Source organism: Anabas testudineus, chromosome 2 (assembly GCF_900324465.2).
Source record: "Anabas testudineus chromosome 2, fAnaTes1.2, whole genome shotgun sequence".
In the NCBI taxonomy this organism is placed as follows: Eukaryota; Metazoa; Chordata; class Actinopteri; order Anabantiformes; family Anabantidae; genus Anabas; species Anabas testudineus.
Genome location: NC_046611.1, coordinates 26,908,293 through 26,930,587, shown reverse-complemented (window position 1 = coordinate 26,930,587; position 22,295 = coordinate 26,908,293). Strand labels below are relative to the sequence as shown.

The 22,295-nt window shown below is 43.0% G+C and overlaps 1 protein-coding gene across 1 annotated transcript in view; it reads left to right on the top strand.

Moving 5' to 3' along the window:
- Positions 1-22,295, top strand: part of zfhx4 (zinc finger homeobox 4) — a 77,972-nt gene that overhangs the window by 32,759 nt on the left and 22,918 nt on the right. The window contains exon 6 of the mRNA XM_026361770.1: positions 7,212-7,446. Coding sequence (XP_026217555.1) covers positions 7,212-7,446 — 235 coding nt within the window. The remainder of the gene's footprint in view (positions 1-7,211; positions 7,447-22,295) is intronic.

Genomic DNA, 22,295 nt, shown 5'->3' with positions numbered 1-22,295 from the left:
TGCTGCTACCACTATCAGCTTACCCACCGCTTTGGTTCATGCAGAAAATGGTAGTCTTCTGTGTTGCCAGAACAGCACAGAGCTCATCATTATGTGCAATGTGTGTTGACTGTGTAAGTGACGTGTCTGAGAGTGGTATCTACGAGCTCCACGGCACAGTCACAGTTTCAGTGTTTGAGTTTTGATATAGAGGGGTAAAAGCACACAGAAAGGGAGAGGCACAGATTCGCCCTGTAAAGAAAATAGGGAGGGATCAAGTGTGCCATCTTGTAGGTCAACTGCAAGGCATTTGATTTCCTGTGGCAATATGCAAAACGGCACAGCTGAAGAGGCGCTTTCATTGTGCTCTCCCTGGCCGAGGTACCACTCCAGTGTGCTCACACACTCGCACACACTTTCAAACAGCTCGCGCACAACATGTCACTGTATCACATTGTTTACTAAGAATAAGGTCTCAGCCTGGCCTTTTGTTCAGTGTGTTGAAATACTACATTACGTTACTGTAATATAACATTACATGACTACGTGTTAGGAAGTGGATTCTGCAACGTCATATATAGTATCATCTAATAGTTCGTATGACATATCTGTCTAAACATAGCATCACCATGCACACATTTCAATTCCAGTTCTTAGAAGAAAGAAGCAGATAGCCTGCCATTTTGGGGCAGTTTCAAAACGAACTCCCTTTGTCCAGTAATCACCAGCCATTTTCTCACGAGGATCCACCCCAGGGATAATTTCTCCCATTTCTCTGTCATTAGCAGGGCCTGGTATTAGGCATGTGTTTTGTTCCTTGTACCTTTTGTTTTGTGCTAAGTGAAACCATGCGACAGGGTATGGGTTAACTGGAAAACAATACTCCCCTTCACAGGCTCAGGAATGTGTAATTAATGATTTGAACCCGACTACGCTCGTCTAGATTCTTCCCTATCATTCTCTCTCTTTCCGTCTCTTTTTTCTTTTGTTCTCTCTGCTGTAGGATCTCAGTCTCTTAGCCTCTCAATCTGCGGGTTACTTTCTGTCACTGTATGATTCTGCTGTTCTGCACTTGTCTAACTTTCTCTAAGAGACATTTTGCAGCCAGTCTTCATCATGAACAGAATAAAGAAAAACAAACTTGGCAAAACTTGCTCATCCTCTCGGCACCAAAATTATTTTCCTTTCCCTTCCCTTTTAGTTTTAGTTAAATATGACATCAGTGCATTACAAACCTCTTTGATGGTACCAGCAAGAGTTTAAACCCTTTTATTTTTGCTCTTTCTTAGATCCTGTCAATTAGGCCTGTCCTTGATTTCCCAAAAGTGTCTTTGCTTGATAGGAAAAATGGAAAATTATGAACCCTGTACAAAAGCATGCTAGCATTTCAGCAGCATCCCTCCCTGGAAAAAGATAATCCCACAAGCATGTTAACATTTCGATGATCTTGATCTCAGCATTTTATGATCTCTGTCTCATTGTGAGTCGATGGAAAAGATAATCTCAGGGGCAGGATGGTTTAGGTAAATGGGGAGGTCTGGTCAGTCTCACCTGGCGGCGATGGAGACGAGTGGGGGCTTTTAGACCTTAATGGGCTAAGGTCAGGATGGCTAATAGGGAGTAAATGGCTGAGCCATGCTGTTTAAATCTAATGCTAATGTAAATAGTGATCCATTTTCATGGGGGGGGGGTGGAGGTGAGCCAGCTTTCAGAACACATAACACACATAGACACATGCCCCGATGAGTAAATAACACTGGTGCGTGTGTCTGTCTCCTAAAATCAGTTATTCCCAACTGTTGGGTCAGTACAAAATGAAATATATGGCAATTGTGCTTAGAGACACAAAAAATGTATTTCCAAGACCCAAGACCAGAAGAAATGTTGTAAATCAGCAGAGATGAATTTCCTTGTTTCGTTGCTCTGGTATGCATAAAGTGCGTATGAGTTTATGTGGATGTACTTACTTACTAGAGAAAGTAAGTAAGTAATAGAGAGACAGAAAGGATTTTTCCAAGCGAGGGGGTATAGGTCAGAAAGCTGTGAACTTCAGATTGACCCCTGCCCCGAATGTCAGACACACTTACGTCACTGCTACAAGTGTGTGTGTTTACATGGGAGCCAGAAAAACGTTATGTTTTGCTAAGACTATTAACTGGACCAAGTCCTATTACTATTTCTTATTTTACTCAAATAGCAACAAGGTATAAAGTAGAAATGGAGTGAAAAGGAGAGAAAGAGCAAGATGTGGAAGGAGAGTGAAAAACATCGGGCAGTGCGGAAGCGAAGAAGAGCGGCACCAAACTAGAATGAAAGCCTCATTGTGATAATTCATTTATTTTGCTTGGCGGCCATTATGCAAAAGACGCTTATTATTACTGGGTGACCTAAGCTAAGCTCGCCCACCTCATGGACAGGCCCCAGAGCTGTGATCACATGTGACTGCCAGCAGGCAGAGCTGAGAGAAGCAGTGGAGGCAATTTAGCTCTAGGAAATGTTCTTTTTTCCTTTTTGAAAGTGAGACCCTTGATAGTAAAGGCAGGAAAGACAACCATCAGGAAGGAAAAGTAGGTTGGGTCAGCTGTGGGGATTTTCTCTATTTCTTCTTTTGCCTTGCTTGTGTCTATTTGTGCATATGTGCACTCAGCACTTTTTGTATACGTCTTCTATTTGCATATTTGTTTTGTGCATGTGCAGCACTGAATCTGTCTCTCTCTGCACTGTACTTTCTGCTCTCTTCATCTGTGGAAGCGAGGTAGCATATACCGCGGGCCCTCAGCATCTCTCTTCAGCAGCGCAGTCTGCAAGCGAATCCAATGGCAGTGATCTTGCGTTACATCTATGTTTTGAGGGCTGAGCAGCGGTTAGCAGTAACATGTGTTAGGGAGGTGGTAGCACTGATGGAATTCTACACTTGGCAGCCTTCCAGGCTGCACTGGTATGTGTTTAAAATACTTTCAAGGAACAAAACATGCTTTTGTTGTTTGCTGGGCCAAGTAAGTGGGGCTTTTTTTTGTCTGCTGTGTCCCCCGGGGGGCCCAGGGGATAGCACCGGAAGATGGTGACATTCCAAAAAAGAAGGTGTACCCAACGTCGAGCTTCTCCTAAAAACACAGATGAAAGGACATAAAGAGGTTTTTATTTTTATAAAGTGTGGATGCACCTTTACATGCATATACACACACTCAGTAAAGGCTAACAGAGACATATGGATTCTTCCCCATAAAACATGTACACACACGCTCTGACACACACACAGTAGTTATTAATACATAGCTGCTGTGGCAGAGGGCTCTCATTTTCAGTATGTGTTCATTAGCTGCTTGGTTCTACATTTACTGACAGGAAACAGTAATGTTTATATTGAATACCCTAATTTGTCATTTGGTTTATGGAGGCAACACAACCCCAATCTTTTACCGTGCTTTCAAAATATTTTTGTCACATTACTAGTGTACACGCACAATCACAGGGAAAGACAAAGAAGAATGCACAAATGAACTAACAGACAAGCACAAAAACACACTTGTGAGGTAAAAATAAAAAAAAACAAAACATGTGCAGTCAAAATTACCAGACACACACACACACACACACATACATACAGTAAGAAAAAAAGAACACGAAGCCTTGAAATTACACCCACCCGCTCACACACACTTTCGCGGTACACGTACAAGCACCGAGAGATGAAAGAAGTTGTGAGAAGATGCCTTTTGCCTTGCCTTATTAAGAATTCAGTTAATGAGGCAGCTTTGTCACCACAGATAGAACAAATGAATATGAGACAACAGTGCTGCTCTTCTCCCCACAAAACCCAGGGAGCGAGTGGAGTGGAGGTGTATGCGCTGGTGTTTGTTCGTGTGTGTGTGTGTGAGAGAAAGGTGTTTTGTCATTTTATTCTGCATAATGAATGCAGTTCTCTGTCATCCTCACCCACACACATATGCGCACACACACACCTACACACACACACACACATTAGCAGCGAACCAACACACAAGGGAGCTTCTCTTACCTGCCAAATTGACTTTCCTCCCCTCTTCTCAATACAAGTCCCAGTGTGCGTGTGTGCGTGTGTGTGTGTGTGTGTGTGTCATCGACAGGGCTCACAGTGTTGTGTTTTTGACAGGTAAACAGAAAGTCCCAAGTGTTGTAATTTGCATTCTGCATGTTAGGGGGTGTGTATGCACCTCCTCCACCATCCAGAGATGTCATGTTTAGGTCCACCAAGGGAGTGCTGTTTAGCTGATTTTGATTGGCCCACAGGGAGTGTTAGCTTATTTGGTTGTTTGCCAAACGCTAATCCCCAACAATTAACCACCAGGCACTCTGGAGAGGTGCCATATTGACAAGGATGGGCCTTTTTGCCAATCTGCACACACAACACACAGATGCTCATATGACCCAAATGCACGTACAGCGCGCACACACACACACACACACACACACACACAGATCAGCTGCAGCATAAATTACATACACATTTCAAGCAGAGCAACAGAGGCGCAAACCCAGGAGCAGGAACAGTATGTTTGTGTGTTTGAATATGCATTACACAGCCCACGCCTGGCAGGAGTCAAAGTGCTCCTTTAAAAGTTCATAAATCATGGATGTTCTGGCCTGTGATCCCCAGACCGCCTGCATTTCAGGCCTGCAGAGTGCCAGAGAGCGACAGACAGCCCTCTAGTTTAGGTCTTAAACAAACCCTCTGGAATGTGCTGATGGGGAGAGAATTAATATTAGGCCTAAACCTATCTGGCAGCTGGTTCAACCCAAAGTATATCATCCAGCAACTCTCAGCTGAAGCCTCATATCCTAAAAACAAATAGAATAGTTAGTGCTTTGAATTTCCATGAAAATTTAAATTTCAAACCAGTACAAATAGCTTAATGGCTATACCATTAGTATCCAAGCATGATTCCAGCAAAGCCCCTTTCCTCCAGTTAAAACTCTTGTACCTCTCTGCTCCGCTGAGAAACTGAGCACGTTCACTTACACAACACATGCATCGCCACATTTCCAATGAGCTTTTCTTCCGTGGCAGTTGTTAATGCAATCCTGAAGGTTGTCACTGGAGAAAAGAAAGGCCTCGTTTGATTACTAGTTTTTTTTTTTTTCTTTCACTTTTAAGAACTGCTTTCAATTTCCATTCAAGTCTAAGTATCAGCCATTTATATCAGAATGGTTATAAAATAAAAGTATATTGGAGTGGAGTCCAGACACGATTGGACTGGGAAAGAACAAATACCACGCAGCAGTGAAAAGCATTCTTGTTTTTGTACTGTAGCAGTAATGATTGATGGCCCACTGAATGACAGTGGGGATGTATGTAGTACAGAAGCCTTTGTGACGGGTGTGTAGCATGTGACATGGCCGTGCATGGCCATTAGCAAGGCCCGGTTCAAGATCATTTGGAGCAGTTCTTTTCCTGGTAACAATTAGAAAACCCAGAACATTGGAAAAGTTTCTTTTTTTAATTAATAGACATGAACTCCAACCTGCTTGGTTATGCATATTTGCGTCCACTTCTGTGAGCAGACGTGTGTGGTTTCCATGCTAAGGCTCCAGCAGCCCAGTTCTCCTGCAAGGGAGGGTGGGGAAGTAAGAAAAGAAGCAAAGAAAGAGGGAGAGAGAAGGAGCAAGGGAGGCCTCCTTTCACAGAGAAACAAAGATAGCTGTAATTAATGGCCCTGAGCTCTGGACTTGGGGAGCTTTCTTCTGACAACTCCAACTTAATTAAAACTTAAGACTTCTGAAAGGGCCTCTGACTGTGAGGGGACGTCCCACCGTCTCGTGAGAAAAACCTTGGAAGATTTCCTACAAAAGAAAGAAAGAGGGAGAGACAGAGAGAAAAGATGTGTTAGCGGCTGTAGCTATGTTGCTAATCCCTGTTTGTCAAAGGAGGAAGAGGGGGGTTAGAACTCACACACCTGCAGCTAACTGTGCCCCCGCTCCCCTCCCACACACTCTTACCACACATATATTTTCTTTCCCCAATCTCTTGCTTCTTGCTCCAGATGCTCATGATCCAACAATGCTCAGGAGAAAATATTACCTTGCTACCTCCTCATGCACTTCAGGAATGAAACATCTTCCTGCAGGAGCAATGAGAGAGACAATGTGGGGTTAGCATGCACACACACCATTATGTGTATTAATTCATGCATGGAACCCTGCACCTGTTTCTCACATGGCTATATGAATAAATCTTAACAAAGCATAAACTAACCTTTGTGAGCCACCCCTGTGTCTCTTTCTCTTTGCCTTGCTCTCTTTCCCCTCCCGTCCCTCCCCTCCCTCCACAGAGGATCAGATAATAAAAGCTTGGCCTGGTCTTTTGTTTTTGTGCATTGTTCATTAGCCCAGCAGCAACAACAGAGGCACACTTGATATGCTTGGCTTGACTGGGTGTATGGGAGTAGGGCAAGGTGGGATGGGGGCTGTGCATGCTCGTGCGTACATGTTTGTGTGCGTGCTCACGAGGGGTGGGCAAGAGGTAGGGGGTAGCTTTGCATGGCTGCAATGCCATTAAAGAGGCAACTGGAAATTAAGGGCCTGCAACTGACGTTGAATGAGAAGCTCCTGCAGCTGCCAACAATGAGGAGAGCTGACAACATGCACGTTGAAGCCAAAACATCGTCCAGAATTCAACCCTTTTCGGACTTTCTGTGATTTTTAAAAAGTCTTTATGCCATCTAAAACTCATCCAGTTAATTTCAAAAGGTGTGTTAGTGCCCAAACTAAACATAGACTTAAAACTGCATCTGGAACTGCATACTTAAGAGTTTAATTATGTTTCTTTCTTTCATGTCATGAACATCCTTTTATTATTACTGCCGTTTCAGTGCTGTAGAGGGTTAAGGTGTTTGTCTGTGTTTTCAGTTTGTGTAGAAGTGCTCTTTACCAAACACATACACAGAAAACAATGGCCCAAGTGACTGAAATGTTATTTATTGCTTATTTAAAGCTAGGGGAGCCGTGGATGGTGGGTTATTCTAATCAAGCTGGGGGCAGACTGTATGTAGCCATACAGTGCAAATGATTGGCGTGATTTTGCAGACAATCCTCAGTTGTTGCACCAAACTTCCCCCAGATAACACTGTGATACAACACTTACTGAAAACAGCACAATAATAGAAATGCTTAAGAGAGATTAAAGCAGCTGTCACAGCAATTCCCTAAAACATGAACCCATCTGACATCTGCGCTCTGCTCCCCTGTGTTCACAGCACTTACAGAAGCAGGACAGTGCATACAGCCCGGAGTCGTGTGTCTACTACTGCACACTATGCGACTACTCCACTAAGGCCCGCCTCAACCTGGTGCAGCACGCTCGCTCAGCTCGCCACCAGCAGAACGAAGGACTGAGGAAACTCCAGCTGCACCAGCAAGGCCTGGGAGGAGAGGAGGATGGACTGAGCCTCCACGGGGTGTTTCACGTCAAGGAGTGTCTCACTAGTCAAGGTCTGTGTTCAGCTTGCTCTGACTATTTGCTCATGTTGTTGTTGTTTGTTTTTTGTCTGTATTATTTTCGGGTTGTGTTCACTTTTACACACTCATGCATCACCTGTTTGCTTTAGTTTTCGTTTCTTCCCATTTCTGATCGTCTGAAGTCTGATCTACCTTTCTTTACTGCTGCCATCTCGATTTTTCTCTTTCTTGCCCCGCTCCCTCTTTTTTCTGTCTCTCTCTGCCCCCACTCCCTACCCCCCTCCCTCTTTCCTTTGGCCTTCATATCCAGATCATGTCTCTCAATACAGACCCGTCCATTCCTCCTAATCTCTCCAAAATGAGCATACTGTTCCTATTAGGCTGCTGCACTTATATCTCTACACACACACACACACACACACACACACACACACACTGTCCGTGCACAGGGACATCCCAGGCAGGCAAGCAGTCAGCTTATGAAATTTCACCTTGGGAGGATCTCATAGTGAAAATGCCTGTACACACATACGTTACTCACACACACACACACACACACGTATGCTATGGCTACACAGTTTCTCCCTGGAGTGAGCTTTCATTTCCTTTCTCATGACCAAAGCAATTTGGCTTTCATTTAAGAGTCTCCGTCCTGCCAGCAGCTAATAAGTGTAACAGAACTGTAAAACATTGAGAGAGACAAAAAAAAAAAAAAAAAAAAAGATTAATCGTTTTTCTTTGAGTGGGGGTTGGATGGTTGGTGAGGGGTTGCAGGGTGTAAGGGGAGGGGGCTGTGCAGTAATTTAAACCAGAAGACGGAGAGTCAGGGTCCATTATTTAGTCATCCCTATGTTAATGCTGCCGGGAGAAAATGAGCGCTTAACTTGTTTTTGCTTTGCTTGACCTGAAGGAGCCCGTTGGTGGGGCGGCGGGCGGGGGCGGGGGGGTTGACACATTTTGAATAGCATTCCAGCATAGCATTAGTCCATACATCTATCCGTGCACGCACGCGTGTGTGTGTGTGTCAGTGGCTATGTGTGTCTATTTCTATGAATCTGCGCTCCCCAAAGTGTCCTGTTTATACTGTACATGTACTCCCAAAACAGATGGGGGCCTAGCGCTTAGAAACAGATGTGAATCCCGACACATACACACACACACATATACGCGAACAGAAGATCTCCCAGTCCTGAAATGTAGACCCTTGCCGGTGTACATTTGGCTTTAATTACACATGGATCAAAGTTTCGGTGAGATTTGGGTGCAGCAGAAAAGCATGCTTAGATAAATCATTACCGTACATTTAACAAAAAAACCCCATCCACCCACCCACCCACCCTTTCTCTCTCCTTCTCCTGCTCTCTTTTTCTATCTCCCTCTCTCTCTCTCCTTTTTTGTCCAGCTTAGTCCATCTCCCACTCTCTTCTGCTCCTGTCTGTTTTTTCATCAACAACACAGGCTCTTTTTCTCTTCCCCCCCTCTCCTTTTTTACATATCAAACCAGTGAGCACAACCAGGTTTTAAAACTGTCAAAAGCAATATTCGCCCACTGCACCTTTTTTTTTTTTTTAAATGTTCCACTCTTAAAACACGCCATATTTGTTGCTTGGGTCCTTGTTTTATACCTTGGCTTTGATGCCACATGGTGAATTTCCATGAGGAAGCTAGTGCAACACTTAAGCGGACACTGGCAGAATCCAAAATGCTAAACCTTTTTTTTTTTTTTTTTTTTTTTTTTTTTTTTGGATGCCCTCCTTTTGCCCGCTCTAAGTTTTAGTGAACAACAGTTTTCTTTCACAAGGTACATGGTAAGTGTTTCAAAGGGACTTCCTTGTAGACTGTGCCCATTTGGCTGGTGTAAAAGTGTGTCACCTAGAGATGAAGCACTGGAAGTTAATGTAATGTATAGAGATTGCAGTTTTTCCTTATGGCTCTTTATTGAGTTTTAAGTCATTTCTTTGTTCTTTTGTATATATATATATTTTTTTTGCGTTTCAGATTACACAGCACATGCATTGGATGCTACATTACATTATGAGGAAGGAAAGCTACAGCAGGTTATAGCTGCTTTAGGCTACTGTAGTGATAGATGATGGGAATGTTTTCGCCAATGGAAAAGGCTCTATAGTAGGCAACATTTCCAGCCAGTATTTAGTTTAAGAACCCGCTATTTGTGTTTATGCGCACATGTATGCGTGCTGTTAGTTTTCTGGGACTACAACTCCTGACTCGAGCACTTTCTGCTCATTAGAGACTGGTATGAAAAAGATTAATTTAAGTGCTGACCGGTATCTTTCTCTTAAAGCCTGGGACCTGGCACTGAGCCAGATAATTATAGGCCCATTTGGGAATAAGAGTTCTAATGCTCTGGACTTTATGTACATGTGAATGGCTTTCATTAAACAATTTTGATGCTGATTTTATGGCCTAATTAAGGATACAGTACTGCAAGAGATGCCCGGGTAGAGTACAGGTGTTTTGAACAAAGACAGGAGTGTACAAACAAAACTTCTACTGGCTTGTATTGTGTGCATGTCAGTGCATGTGTTTGCTGGTGTATGTTTATTTGAGAACCTCTCACTCTGTGTTATAAGCTTGACTCTGTAATTCCCCAAACCTGGGCCCAGTTGTCTGATCCTTTACACTCGGTAAACACCACTGTGAGGTGAGTGAACTGTGTGCTTATGGAGTTGTACATGCGCAGGCGTTAACTTTCACCAACTGCACAGCAGAAACTTCTTACTATGATCTTTCCTCGCTGTCCTTCAGAGACAAAAAAGCCCAGTGTGCCCACTCTGCTGAGATAAATAGTCCCTCTCTGTGTACAATTAAAAGTGTTAAAGGAAATTGAGTTTACAAAAAATGCCAGTTTGCATCAGAGGAGTGAGCATAAATGAATTGCCTCTCAGCGTGGAGGACTTGGAGGCCATTTTGCTTTGAGGGTCGTCCAAAAGTTGTTATAGAAATTAGATTTTTTTTTTTTTCCCTCCCGTGCTTTTCTCCGCTCCATAATGAAGTTACACCCTGAATGGAGCTGTTTAGTAAAATTCAAGCCGAAAAAGAAAAATATGACAGATTGCGAGTCATGGGTGTTCCATCATCGATTTTATAATTTGAACAATTTGTTTAGCTGGATTTTTGGAGACATTAACAGTCTCTGAAGTTCAGCTGTTACACACATCTTTCTCCCTCTGACTGTTTCTCTGTTGCCGCCTCTGTCTCAACAATTTGACCATTTGTTTAGCCATAAAGAAAACTGAAATGAGGTGTGCATGTGTGTACAAGGGAGTTTTCTTCTGTGTGTGTGTGTGTGTGTGTGTGTGTATCCGTGCCCATTAGCCCCGTGCTTCATCATGTGTAAAGCTCCTCATAAGCCAGACCAAGCAGAAACGTCAGGGCCTTTTCTGCATACTTTACTTTCTGTCATTTTCCCCTCTGTCCCTCACAAAAAGCAAAAGGGAGATGGGATCTTATGGAGGTAATTATTTCTGAGAGCCTGGCCTGTCATCCATCCCTCCACCACCCCACCAGCCACACATCTCCATCCCTCCATACACCCCCACCCTCACCACCACCACCACCACATGCATTAAAGAGGGAGGGAGAGGACCCTCTTTGTCTGAGTCCTCCTTTTAAACAAAAGGCCTCTTCTGACTTAGAGAGCCCAACAACACTTTTATGGTGATTGTGTACGTGTGTGCATTATGTGAGTGTGAGTGTGTGCACGTGCACTATCCAGAACCTTTTGTTTTGTCTGAGTGATAAGGTTCTGGGACATGTTTCATCCTAGTCAAATTAGTGAAGCCGTTCCAACCATTTACACTGAAGCTGTAGGCTAAAAACCGAGCCTAATGGACATTTATTATCCCTGTATGTGCCGTGTATGGCTGTGAGTGTGTAAGTGTGCATCCAGCAGGAAGTGATGCAACACGGGCAGAGAACAAGTGTGCCATCTTGCTTCCGAGATGACACGCTCGCCCGAGTCCACTAACGTTCCCTGTTTCCAAATGTACCCAAAGCCTGAACTCAGTCAAAACACCATAAACACACAATAAACAGTCATTCACTTTTCAATGTAAAAAAAAAAAAAAAGGGCCCTTGCTGTTTCCCAATAAAAACGTCTTGATGTGATGATACCAGGGCATCTTTTGAGGCATTAGGTTTTCACTCCATCCTCACTTTCTCTCCGTCATCCTATACTTTTTTTCCCCTCTGGGTGGTGGCAGTGGTTTCACCATTCCAGTGGTTCTCTTCTGTGTTTTTTTTTTTTTTTTCAGAAAGGTCTCTCCTCAGACAGAAGTCTTTTTCTAGGGCTTGTCTCAGTAATTTGTGGCCATTATATAAACCTTCACGGATGGCTGGAGGAGTGAGAGAAAGGATGCAACACACACCCAGATATAGCTAACCACTAAAGTTAGCACAGTGGTGACCATTTTCTGTTTTTCAAGTCAAATGGCAGTAGGTGAGACCAGCCGACCGGCTCATCAGAGGACGGCTGAGGCTTTTTTTAGTTACTGTTCTGTTCTTCTGCCATCTCTCTGATGAATTCATCCAGCATGGTCAGAATTAGCTTTAATAGGTTCAGGCAGCTAATTATGTAGCACATTGATTTGCTTACATACAGCCGATTACCTACCAATTTCTAAATTATTTCTGACCTTTTGTCTCATTTAGTGTTAAACAGGAAGTTCCTTACATAAAAGGCAAAGTCCACAGATTTCAGTCAGGAGGGATCCATTCCTCGCATAATAAAAACTTGGAATGTTATTTTATGTGCCCAACACGAGGAAAATGCCGTTCCTGGGGAGAACTATTCTGATGAGAGTGATGTGATTTTACCCAAGAGGATTTTTGAGAAGTATGTAGTTTGTTTTTTTTTTTTATTCTTTTTTTAATTCCTGTACAATTGGTTGGAGACAGTATGTTGCCTTTTAAATCATTTGTCAAATCAAAATAAGACACATTCATATATGTATATTATTATATTTTCGGCAAGTAGCAATTTACCCCAAATTTCCCAAAACCATATTCTCTATGGCTGAGGGAGTAAAAGATGTGGTCATTTTTTGAATAATTCCATCCAAGCGAATTATAATTACTTTGTGGTCTGTGTGTGCACATAGAAAAAAGGGCAGCAGGCTGACTTGTGCCTCAGAAAAAAATGAGCCTCGTTCACCATAAACTATTTTTGAAATGGTGTGTCGGGGCGGTATGGGCTCAGGCCGATTGTTTTTCTTTGAGTTGAGCAGCTCTTTGGTGGAGGGGTATTACCCGGGCCAAATTGTTCCCTCATGTTTTCCGCCAAGGTTCTGTGCCCACCGCACTGACAGTTATAATTTGCAGAAATTGCACTGATTATCTGAATTAGCATACCTGACCAATGCCACATTAGTCTTATTTACAATACAAAGCTGTGGGGCTCTGAGGACGCATACTAAATATGACTTAACCCTTTGAAGAGGGGACTGGCGTCACAGGGCCAGGAGGACGTCTTTCACGTCTGTGGTATCACAAAGGGCTTAAGGCTCTACTCCATATGGAGCTGAAAGCCTCTGGAAGGTCCTGAGAAGGAAGTGGTGATTGTAAAGTCCGAGGACCATATTGAAATCAAAGGGTTATTGCATATTTTCCTCTTCTTACTCTGAGTTTCTTTCTGACCTATCTCGTTCAATATATTTTCACCTCTCAGCTCTTGTCCCATTCTCGTTTCTTTTCTTTTTATTCCTGCCTTCGCCCTCCTCCTCTTTTCACCCCTGCTCTTCTTTATTTTCTTCTCCCTCACCTACATTCTTTTCTCTCCTCAATCCCCTCATACACCCTCTGTCCACTGACTCTTAACCACAGATGGACAAAACAATGGGCCATGTCACACAGCATTAAGACAAACAATCTGCTGATGGGAGGAGGGTTGTGTGGAGCCAGAGCTGTGGTAACCAGGCAATATGCTCACTGGGTCCAAGCAGCCACTAATCTCAAACCCCGATGATACAATTCACAGATGGACATTTAAGGCAGCCTCTATGCACACACACTTACACAAAGCAAAAAGCAGGAGCATTACATTAGGAGGTAGTTTTGTTAGATAGAAATTCTTTCCTTCTATTTCCCTCCCTGCTTCCTCACTGTCCTCTCTGTTTTCTTTACCTCATCCATCAGTGGGAGGCATGGAATTGATAGCAGCTATTGATTACCTATAGCCAGGGCTAATCATCGCTAACTGGAGGAAACTTTGCAGCTATAGTAGCTGTCAGTGGCTTGTTGTGAGTGAGTGTATGTCTATGTGGCCCTCCAGCCATGCAGTAGAAATAGTTGTGCCTATTGTTTACGTACAATAGACTAATGGCCTAAAAGCAAGACAGCACATGTAAAAAATATTCTGGACACTGCTTCCCTTTTCAAAATAGGGGAAATGTATGTTTTGCCTCTCCAAAGAAACACTGAGAAACATGTCAAATTTCACCTGCCCGCTTATGTGAATAAGACCCATCTCCCTTTCTCTCCTTTTCTTCATCTCTCTAATAGGAAATTTGAGCACACTGTGCGAGATTAAAGCAGAGAATCAATGCCTTGTGAGCAATCATTTCCAGACAAATCTCTTTCATCTTTTCTCTCCCTTTCCTCCCCCCTCGTTCTCTCGTTCGTTTTCTCTCCCACCTCCTAATGCTAACAGGGGGTCCCATGTCATGACATCCCTTTTGCTTTTATCATGTACTAATAACGCTCTGAAAATAGAGAGAGAAAGAGGAATGTGCCAGAGAGAGGAAAAAGGATGCAGGAAAATGAACAAGAAATGGATAGACTGATAAAAATCCACTGAATGAGCCTGGGTCTTGATTTGTGCTTTGATGTAGATGTCTTTGTGCAAATCAGACAAATATGCCCACTCTTCCTTTGCCATTTGTTATGAAGGATGGAAGGAAAGGGGGAAAAAATGAGTGACGGGTTCATTTAGGTGCACAAAAATATACATTTTTACAAAATTTGGGTGAGTGAAGAGTGAAACAAACAGACGGAGCAAAAGAGTGCAGAGAACACGTTACGTAAAAGTGCAGTAAATAGTAAAAAGCAGTCACGTCTAATAAAATGTAATGTATATGCAGAAAACACACTGGTGTTCCTGCTTGGTTGGGCCCTCAAGGTGCTTTACCCATGATGGTGAATTGGGCTAATGGGTAAGGACACACACACACACACACACACACACACACACACACACACACACACACACACACACACACACACATACCTTGGCCAGGCCTTTGTTTCAAAAGCAGGTTAATGGGGAGTGAGGAAGAGGAGCGTTGCAATTTTCTGCTCTTTAGGCGCCAGAGAATTCTCTTCAGTGTAAGAGAGACCAGACTCTCAGCGTAATAGGCATTTTACACCCTCATCACCCCTTGCGCACAAACACACACGCACAAACGCGCACTCACACAACCACGATCCCGCACTCGTCAGAAATGTGTGGGAGTGTAATAGGAATTCTATGGTGTGTATTGACGGTCCCCAGAGTGCCAGTAAGTGTTAGACATGCATAGAGTCTGCAATGAGACAATCAGCATGTTGAAATTGAAACCTTGTCTGGAGTCACACAGGAGGGAAGGAAGAGGGACAGGGGGGGAGGAGGAGAGGGGAAGACGGAGGAGAGGAGAGGAGAGGAGCAGGGAGAAGATTAAATACAAAAAAAGCATAGGAGAGGTGATGGGAGCACAGATGGCAGAAGAGAAGAGGATAGTGAAGCAGAATGAGAAGAGAGGAGAGACAGAGGGAGAGGAAATAGGAACTGATGTTTGTTTAATTGCCTCATAAGTGATGACAAAGATAATTATGTCGAAAGAAGAGACGCTCCTCTTGGGCAGGGCCAATGAGCAGCTGTATCTCTGTGTGTGTGTGTGTGTGTGTGTGTGTGTGTGTGTCACCCTGTCTCTTCCTATAGCCCCATCAACTGTTGTCCCCTTCAGCCACATTAAGTATAGGACACAATTAAAGCATAACGGTTTGTGTCATATCAAATCATTCAGCTTAATTAACAGAAACACACACACACACACACATAAAACCACACAAATGTTCATAATTTGGAATCATTTAACTACTCAGTAACATCCAGATTATTAATATCTCCACTTCCCTTACCTGGGGAGGTGCACAGCAGACAGCAGTGTGTTCCTACGTTTCCTCTACAGTGTGTTTGTTGCAGGTGTGTATGTCTGTGTGTGTGTGTAAGTGATGCTCCTTTGACTTTATATCTAATTGTCTTTTTTAATGACAACATTCCACTGTGAGCCGCCTGTATGTAATGAGTCAGGGTGTGTCAAAGTGCAGGCCTGAGCTGTCTGCTTGAGTTAAGCTCTTCCCATCTACTGTAGAAGCCTCTAGCGTACACACTTGCACATGCACATGTGGCGCACACACTCAGATAGACAGTATCAGTGTGGGAGTTCCTGTATCTGACATGAGATTAAGAGGGCCAAGTGGAGGAATGTCGAAGAACTGCCCTGTTGCATTTGAAAGAAGGATAAAGGACCGTCCTGTCACACACTCATACAGTATGCAAGCATCCTGTGCTGTAAGTGAGCAGTAGCCTCCGTTGCATTATTCACAGTGGCCGAGTGATCGAAGCCCGGTTCAATAGCACTAAAGCGGCGCACGCTAGAGAGATTTGTCTTACAAAACCTTGACACACACACACACACAGATGCACATATGCTCTCAGACGCATTGATTTTTGGTGGTGGGAATCTCCCCGGCTTTGGACGGAAGGCAGGGACATGAGAGGGGCTTCCCCATCAGAGCAAACCCCCCCACATACACACTGACACAGTGTGTCTAAGCCTCACACACAGTGCACAGGCAAATAGAAGTATGTCTTTGACTCTCTCAAAATGAGAGATGGGAGACGAAGGCTCTGTGTCTTAGATCTGATGGGGTTTCATTTAGGGTAAGATGAGCGGATGGTAAAATAAAAAGCAAGAAAAAAAAAGTGTAGCTGATCATATTTCTTTTTGCTGACTGAACTTTTTTTTTTTTTTTTATTTTTTTTTTTGCATTTTACCATCAGGCAGCTTTTTGCAAGCGCGGCAGAAAGAGAAATCACGCATTGCGTGATATGTCATCTTTCCACTGCAGTGTTTTTTTTCCCCTCACTCAGGCATGTTCAATTTGAAGCCTTCACTTGATTTGAATGGTGATTTTTCTAATACATCAGTCACTTTATACGGTTTTTCCCGTTTTCTTCAGAGTGGCAGCCTAGTGTGTACCCTCCCCTCTAGCATTTTTGATGTATTAACATGTATTGACAAGCCAGCACTCTCATGCCTGTAAACACTGACTCACACATGCACACACACTTCTGTCCCCTGAAGACATGTGATCAGCCAGACCCAATCCCGTGTAATCATCTGGAACCCCCTTTCACCCACCCACAAACACACACATATAGTTCCCCTTCAATCCCAGGTAATGGTTTGCGGCAGGGGGCTAAAGCGGTGGGCTTCTTTCCCTTAGCCCCAGTGTCTTAAGCTGCCATTGATTAAATGTTAACTGATATACTCGGCCCTGGCAATCTTGTTAGAGCTGGAGCAGGCAGGCAGCTAGACAGACAGTTTAGGACCTGCACCCTCCTGATCAATAGCACAGATAAAGATTTCATCCAACAATGAGCTCCCAAAACAAAAGGTATCTGATACATGATTAGGCCCATGGGGACACACACACACACACACACACACAGATTTGAAGATGAACACAAACTCACGTACTGCCACAAAGGTTGAAGCACATGAAGAGATGACAAATGTACACAGTTGGATCACGGTGGGATATTAACATCTGCATGTCCACTTAAATAAGCAGATATTTCCCGCACACACACACACACACACACACACACACACACTGTTTTCACTCTCTTATTTAGTAGTATAATACATCCTGCAGCCTCATCTGAAGTCAATCTGTTCCATACCTAATGATGTAATTACAACAGATACACATGAGCACACAGACACACATGCACAGTGGAGTTTACAGATAAGGCAGCCCTGACTTTTCCTGGATGAAGGTTAATTATGCTGTGTTAGTTGGCTTAGATGTGTGGATTTGTCTGTGCATGCTGGTGTATGTGGAGCTTTTCTTGGTAGCATGTATGATAGTGTCTGTGTGTGTGTGTGTTGTGAATTTCTATCCTCTGAACCTGCCAAAGGCACCGCGAAACGGCTAAATCAATGACTGGGCGACCCAAACTGTTAAAGTGTATCAATAACATTCCCCTATCTTCTTTCCCAGCTATTGTCACCGGGTAGTTTGAAAGTCCAAGCCCAGCCACAATTAAGACCTAATTATAAATCAATAGAAGGAGTCATTTGAATATGGATTTTTCCTTTTTCCTCAAACTGTTAACATGTTCTCCACCATGTCTTTGCTTTCCTGGTTTTTGTTACAATTTGAAGGAGAATCAATACTTCCTTTACTGTTACCAGAGAGGTGATTTGCCATAAGTGGAACCAAAACCACAGGTGTTTTAAAAAAAACAAAGCAGCACACATTTTGATAGCTTTTCCACAGCAGTTAATGACACTTGATCTCATTTTGGGGATTTTGGATGACATTTCTTGTCACGATGCCAAAATGCATTTCTATTTTCTCCGATATGACACTGTATCAGAGCACTCTCCAAAAGCTGATATCGATGCAGCCCAGTAACCTGCATTTTATTTAATGAAATTATGTCTTTGCTGTTTCTATTTTGCCGCTCAGCCATTTTGAGGGGCTGTGAGATTTTCAAGTGGCGTGTCAGGGGCCGGGAGTCTAATGCATGGAAACATGGAGCTTTCTGTTTTCTGACGGCTAACAGAGATAAGGTAGAGATATGGCCCCAGCACTGGCTCAAATCTAAAACAGATCCTGCCGGTGGGGGGAGGGTTTGGGGGGAGTTAAGAAAGTGAAGGGAAAGAGAAGGAGAGGAAAGGGAGGGGTGGAGGTAGCAAGAAAAGGGAATATTGTCAATCCTCTAAGTGTCTGGCGGTGTCTCTCTTTCTTTCCCTCTTCCTCTCATTCTTTCTTTCTCTCCCCCACTCTCCCTCAGTAATCTGATTTATTCAAAGCATATGTGTGCTGCTCTGTCTTTGTCTGCTTCCATTAGGACCAGTGGGGGCCCATATGACATTATTTAGCCAGTAATGAAATGGACATTTTTTTGCATGTTTTTGAGAAAGTCAGAGGAAAGCCAACACTTATTTGTAACTGTCTGGAAATACCAACTCTGGGGCAGTTGCCCCGGGTCTGTGTATACTTTTTGTGTGTGTTGCATGTGAACGTTTGTGCCCACGTATCACAGGTTCCATGTGTTGGAGATGATTCTGAGCAACCTAATGAATATTTGGCTTCAAGATATTTCTCTGGTTCTTCCTTGGTTTTATTCTTGTTGATGTTGAAGAGCCCTGCGATCCTCCCCTCCCCTCCCATCATAATAAGACCATGACAATGCATAGTTTTGTTTTGCACATTTTTTATTGCCGAAGGACTTATATGGACTTATTACCCTTATATGAAATTGTCATGTGTGAACGGCATCTATCTGGTGCTGCTATCTATAACAAATAGAGAAGCGCTGACTCTCACAAGAATAAATGGTAACCTTTATGTAAAATATAATTTTGCCATTTTTCTTTATGTAATTCAGACAAGCCTACTGATAAACTATTGATTGTGCCAGACAAATAAAAAAAATAAAAATGGAAAATTCTATATGCAATTAGTTAAAATATTATGGTCACATTTTAAAATATTCTCTATATTACATATTATAGTAGTAGTAATAATAATAATATTAATAATAATAATAAAATTTATTTATTTAAAGAGCACTTTTCTAAACGTGTTACAACGTGCTTCATATAGAAGACTGTGCTAAATTACAATATTTTGTTTTGAAATACATTTTCTGCCCTTCCTGTCTGTCCAAATCTCTATTTTGATTTCCATCCAGGATTACTTCGTTTTTGTTTTTTTGTTTTGTTTAGTTTTTTTCGTGGTTCTAAAAGCAGATGTTTTTTTATGCAGCTGAGAACGGGCCAGTAGCCCAATAGGATAAAGATCTGTTTAAGCATTATCCATTTGGCCACTGCCCGTCACAGGTCTATTTTAAGCGTAGACACACTCGCACACATACGCCACACATATACACACACATAGCTATTCTCTTAAACCACGGCAGCCATTTTATTAGATTCCCTGTTTTCAGGCCTCGTATTACTTCCCGGAAAATAAATAAACCTTGAATACATGACAAGGACCAGTCTGGTCAATCTGAACCAGTGTAGTGATAGATGGAAAGATAGAGGGATAAATGGAGGCTCTGAGAAAAAGATAGGATAGGTATATGAATGGATAACTGTGTGAAAAGATATGGACAGATAGATAGGTGGATAGACAAATGGATGGATGGGTAGATAGACATAATAGATGAATGCGGCAGGGAGATCTTGTTGGGCTGATAGAGTTGAGCAGGTATGCCGAGAAACAGCTGCTTTCTTCATTAGGTTCATCTATCGATCTCGGACCCTCGCTGTGCGTGCATCTGTGTGTGTGTGTGTGTGTGTGTGTGTGTGTTTGAGGGGGAGAGAGGGGAAAGACAGCAGCCTCTGTAGATAAGTGCTAGTAATAGAACAGAATGAATTCTTATCACAGAAATGGGAAGGCCATTAACCCTCAGCTCCTAGTTCTCGCTCTCTGTCTCTGTCTGTGTCTGGTCTGATTCTCTCCCTCTCTCTCGCTCAGTTTCTGCCTCCCTCTGTCCTCCGTTCTGGACCTGACAGGGTCACGTTGGCGAGCGTGTGTGATATTTCCACAATGTGTGTGACTCTCAGAAAGAGAGAGAGAGAGAGAGAGAGAGTGTGTGTGTGTGTGTGTGTGTGTGTGTTTTGACTGCCCCGTCGACCAGATGTTTATAATCAGGAGCTAGATAAATATTGGCCAGAGAAATCATAAAAGACCAGGAAAAACAGAAAATAAAGAAAGAGATGAGGGAAGATAAAACAGAGGAGAGGAATCTTCTTTTCAAATTATTCCTAAATCCCTCAGTAAGCTTTCTGTGCCGCCTCCTCAATTCACCTACGCAGCATAAGGTGATTCAAGCAACCGAAATGCAATATCGCTGTTGTGTAAGATGCAGGTGTGTGTGTGTGTGTGTGTGCGTGTGTGTGTGTGTGTGTAGGGTAGGTGTGCTAGCCTTTTGTATAAGCCCAGGTGGTTTTCTACCTCTGAACCTTTTGAAGAAACATTTTTGTCCTGCGAAAACCTTTTGTATTTGCTATTAAAGAATCATTAATATCATCCCCCAAATGCTCACGGCACTGGAAATGAAACCCCTTTTAACACGAAACAACAGTTTCTGTCTGAGCAGCAGGCAAGACACACAAGCCTTTAATCTTGGCTATGTTTATTCATATGATTGTCTCCTTTTTTCTTCTTTTTTTATCCAAAAGAGTAATAGGTGTTTTGTTAGTCGCCTGCAAGACAGCAGAGCGGGCAATTTGAGCGAAAGAAAATACAATGAAGTGTCTCAGGAAGTCGTAATTGACAACAACAAAGCAAATTTGGAGCTGCTGATGCAAGCGTTTTTTACACAAAAGTCATTTTTTCAGCTTATTCTGTCAGTTCAACTTATTGACATTCACACCAGGAGCATATTAGATGTGACAATCCCATTGTTGGCTTTCAGAATAGCCCTGAAACAATAGATATTTTCTGCTGGTGTGACATGTTCTCGTGTGTTTTAAGCAATAAATGGATGGGTGTTGGTGGATTGGAGTGTGGATGGATATGGTGTTTGCTTGTACTGGTGTGTGCGCTCGTGTGTGTGTGTGTGTGTGTGTGTGTGTGTGTGTGTTTACATGTTGGCATGTGGGCTGCGGGCCTCTGTGCATTAAATACACTGAGTGCTGTGTGGGAGTGTGTTCGGCGCACATGGTTTCATGTGTAGGTGTGTGTGATCGGGTGCAAGTGTGGGTGTGTGTGTGTGTGTGTGTATCAGTTATTCCCAGGCCCTGTGCAGGAGCTGTAGCCCCTCTCCACTGGGTTGATGTTTAGTATTTTAGACATGCTACATTAACAACATCTGGTTAAGATCTAAATGCTTGTTAAACGCGCTGAAATTCGGGGGGAAAGGAACCGAGAGAATCAGGGAAGGGGGGGGGGGGGGGGCATAAAGAGGTTAGACTAGGGTAAATAAAGATTTGAGGGTGAGAGAACAGGAGGGAGGGAGATCACTAAGTCTGTAAGGTTATTACTCTGGCAGTATTACCACTGGCCCTTGACTGTGTGTGTGTGTGTGTGTGTGTGTGCATGGCTGCGACTGTGAGGGATGGTGTAATGTTTCAAAGCTTTCCCCTTTAAAACATAGAGACCAAACTAGAGCCACGCACGCGACACAGGAATGTGACATCACAGGGCCCCTATTGCGCACACACACACACACACACATGCACACACATGGTCTCACAGGGGACATGACCAGAGTTGTAAGAAGAAATCAGCGTCAACATCACGTCTAAGTGGGGGAGACATGGCAGTCATGGGTGTTACGAAAAACATTATTGCTGCTTTACTACCACAGATACACCGGACATAGACTCTATCTAGTCATTGTTATAATGTTCAGACATACGGCACAACACTACTGATAATATCGTAACATACAGAGTCACAACAGCTACACAGTAGTAGTTTCTCTGTCTTTGTTAAAGTATTTTTTCATTTCTTATGCTGTTTTCTTTGGCAGCAATTACTGTTTCATTTGATGTTCTGCTTTTATAGTGTCTATGATTTAAGACAAACAATAATGTAAAAAAAAAAAAAACTATATTTTTTACTCCTTTAAT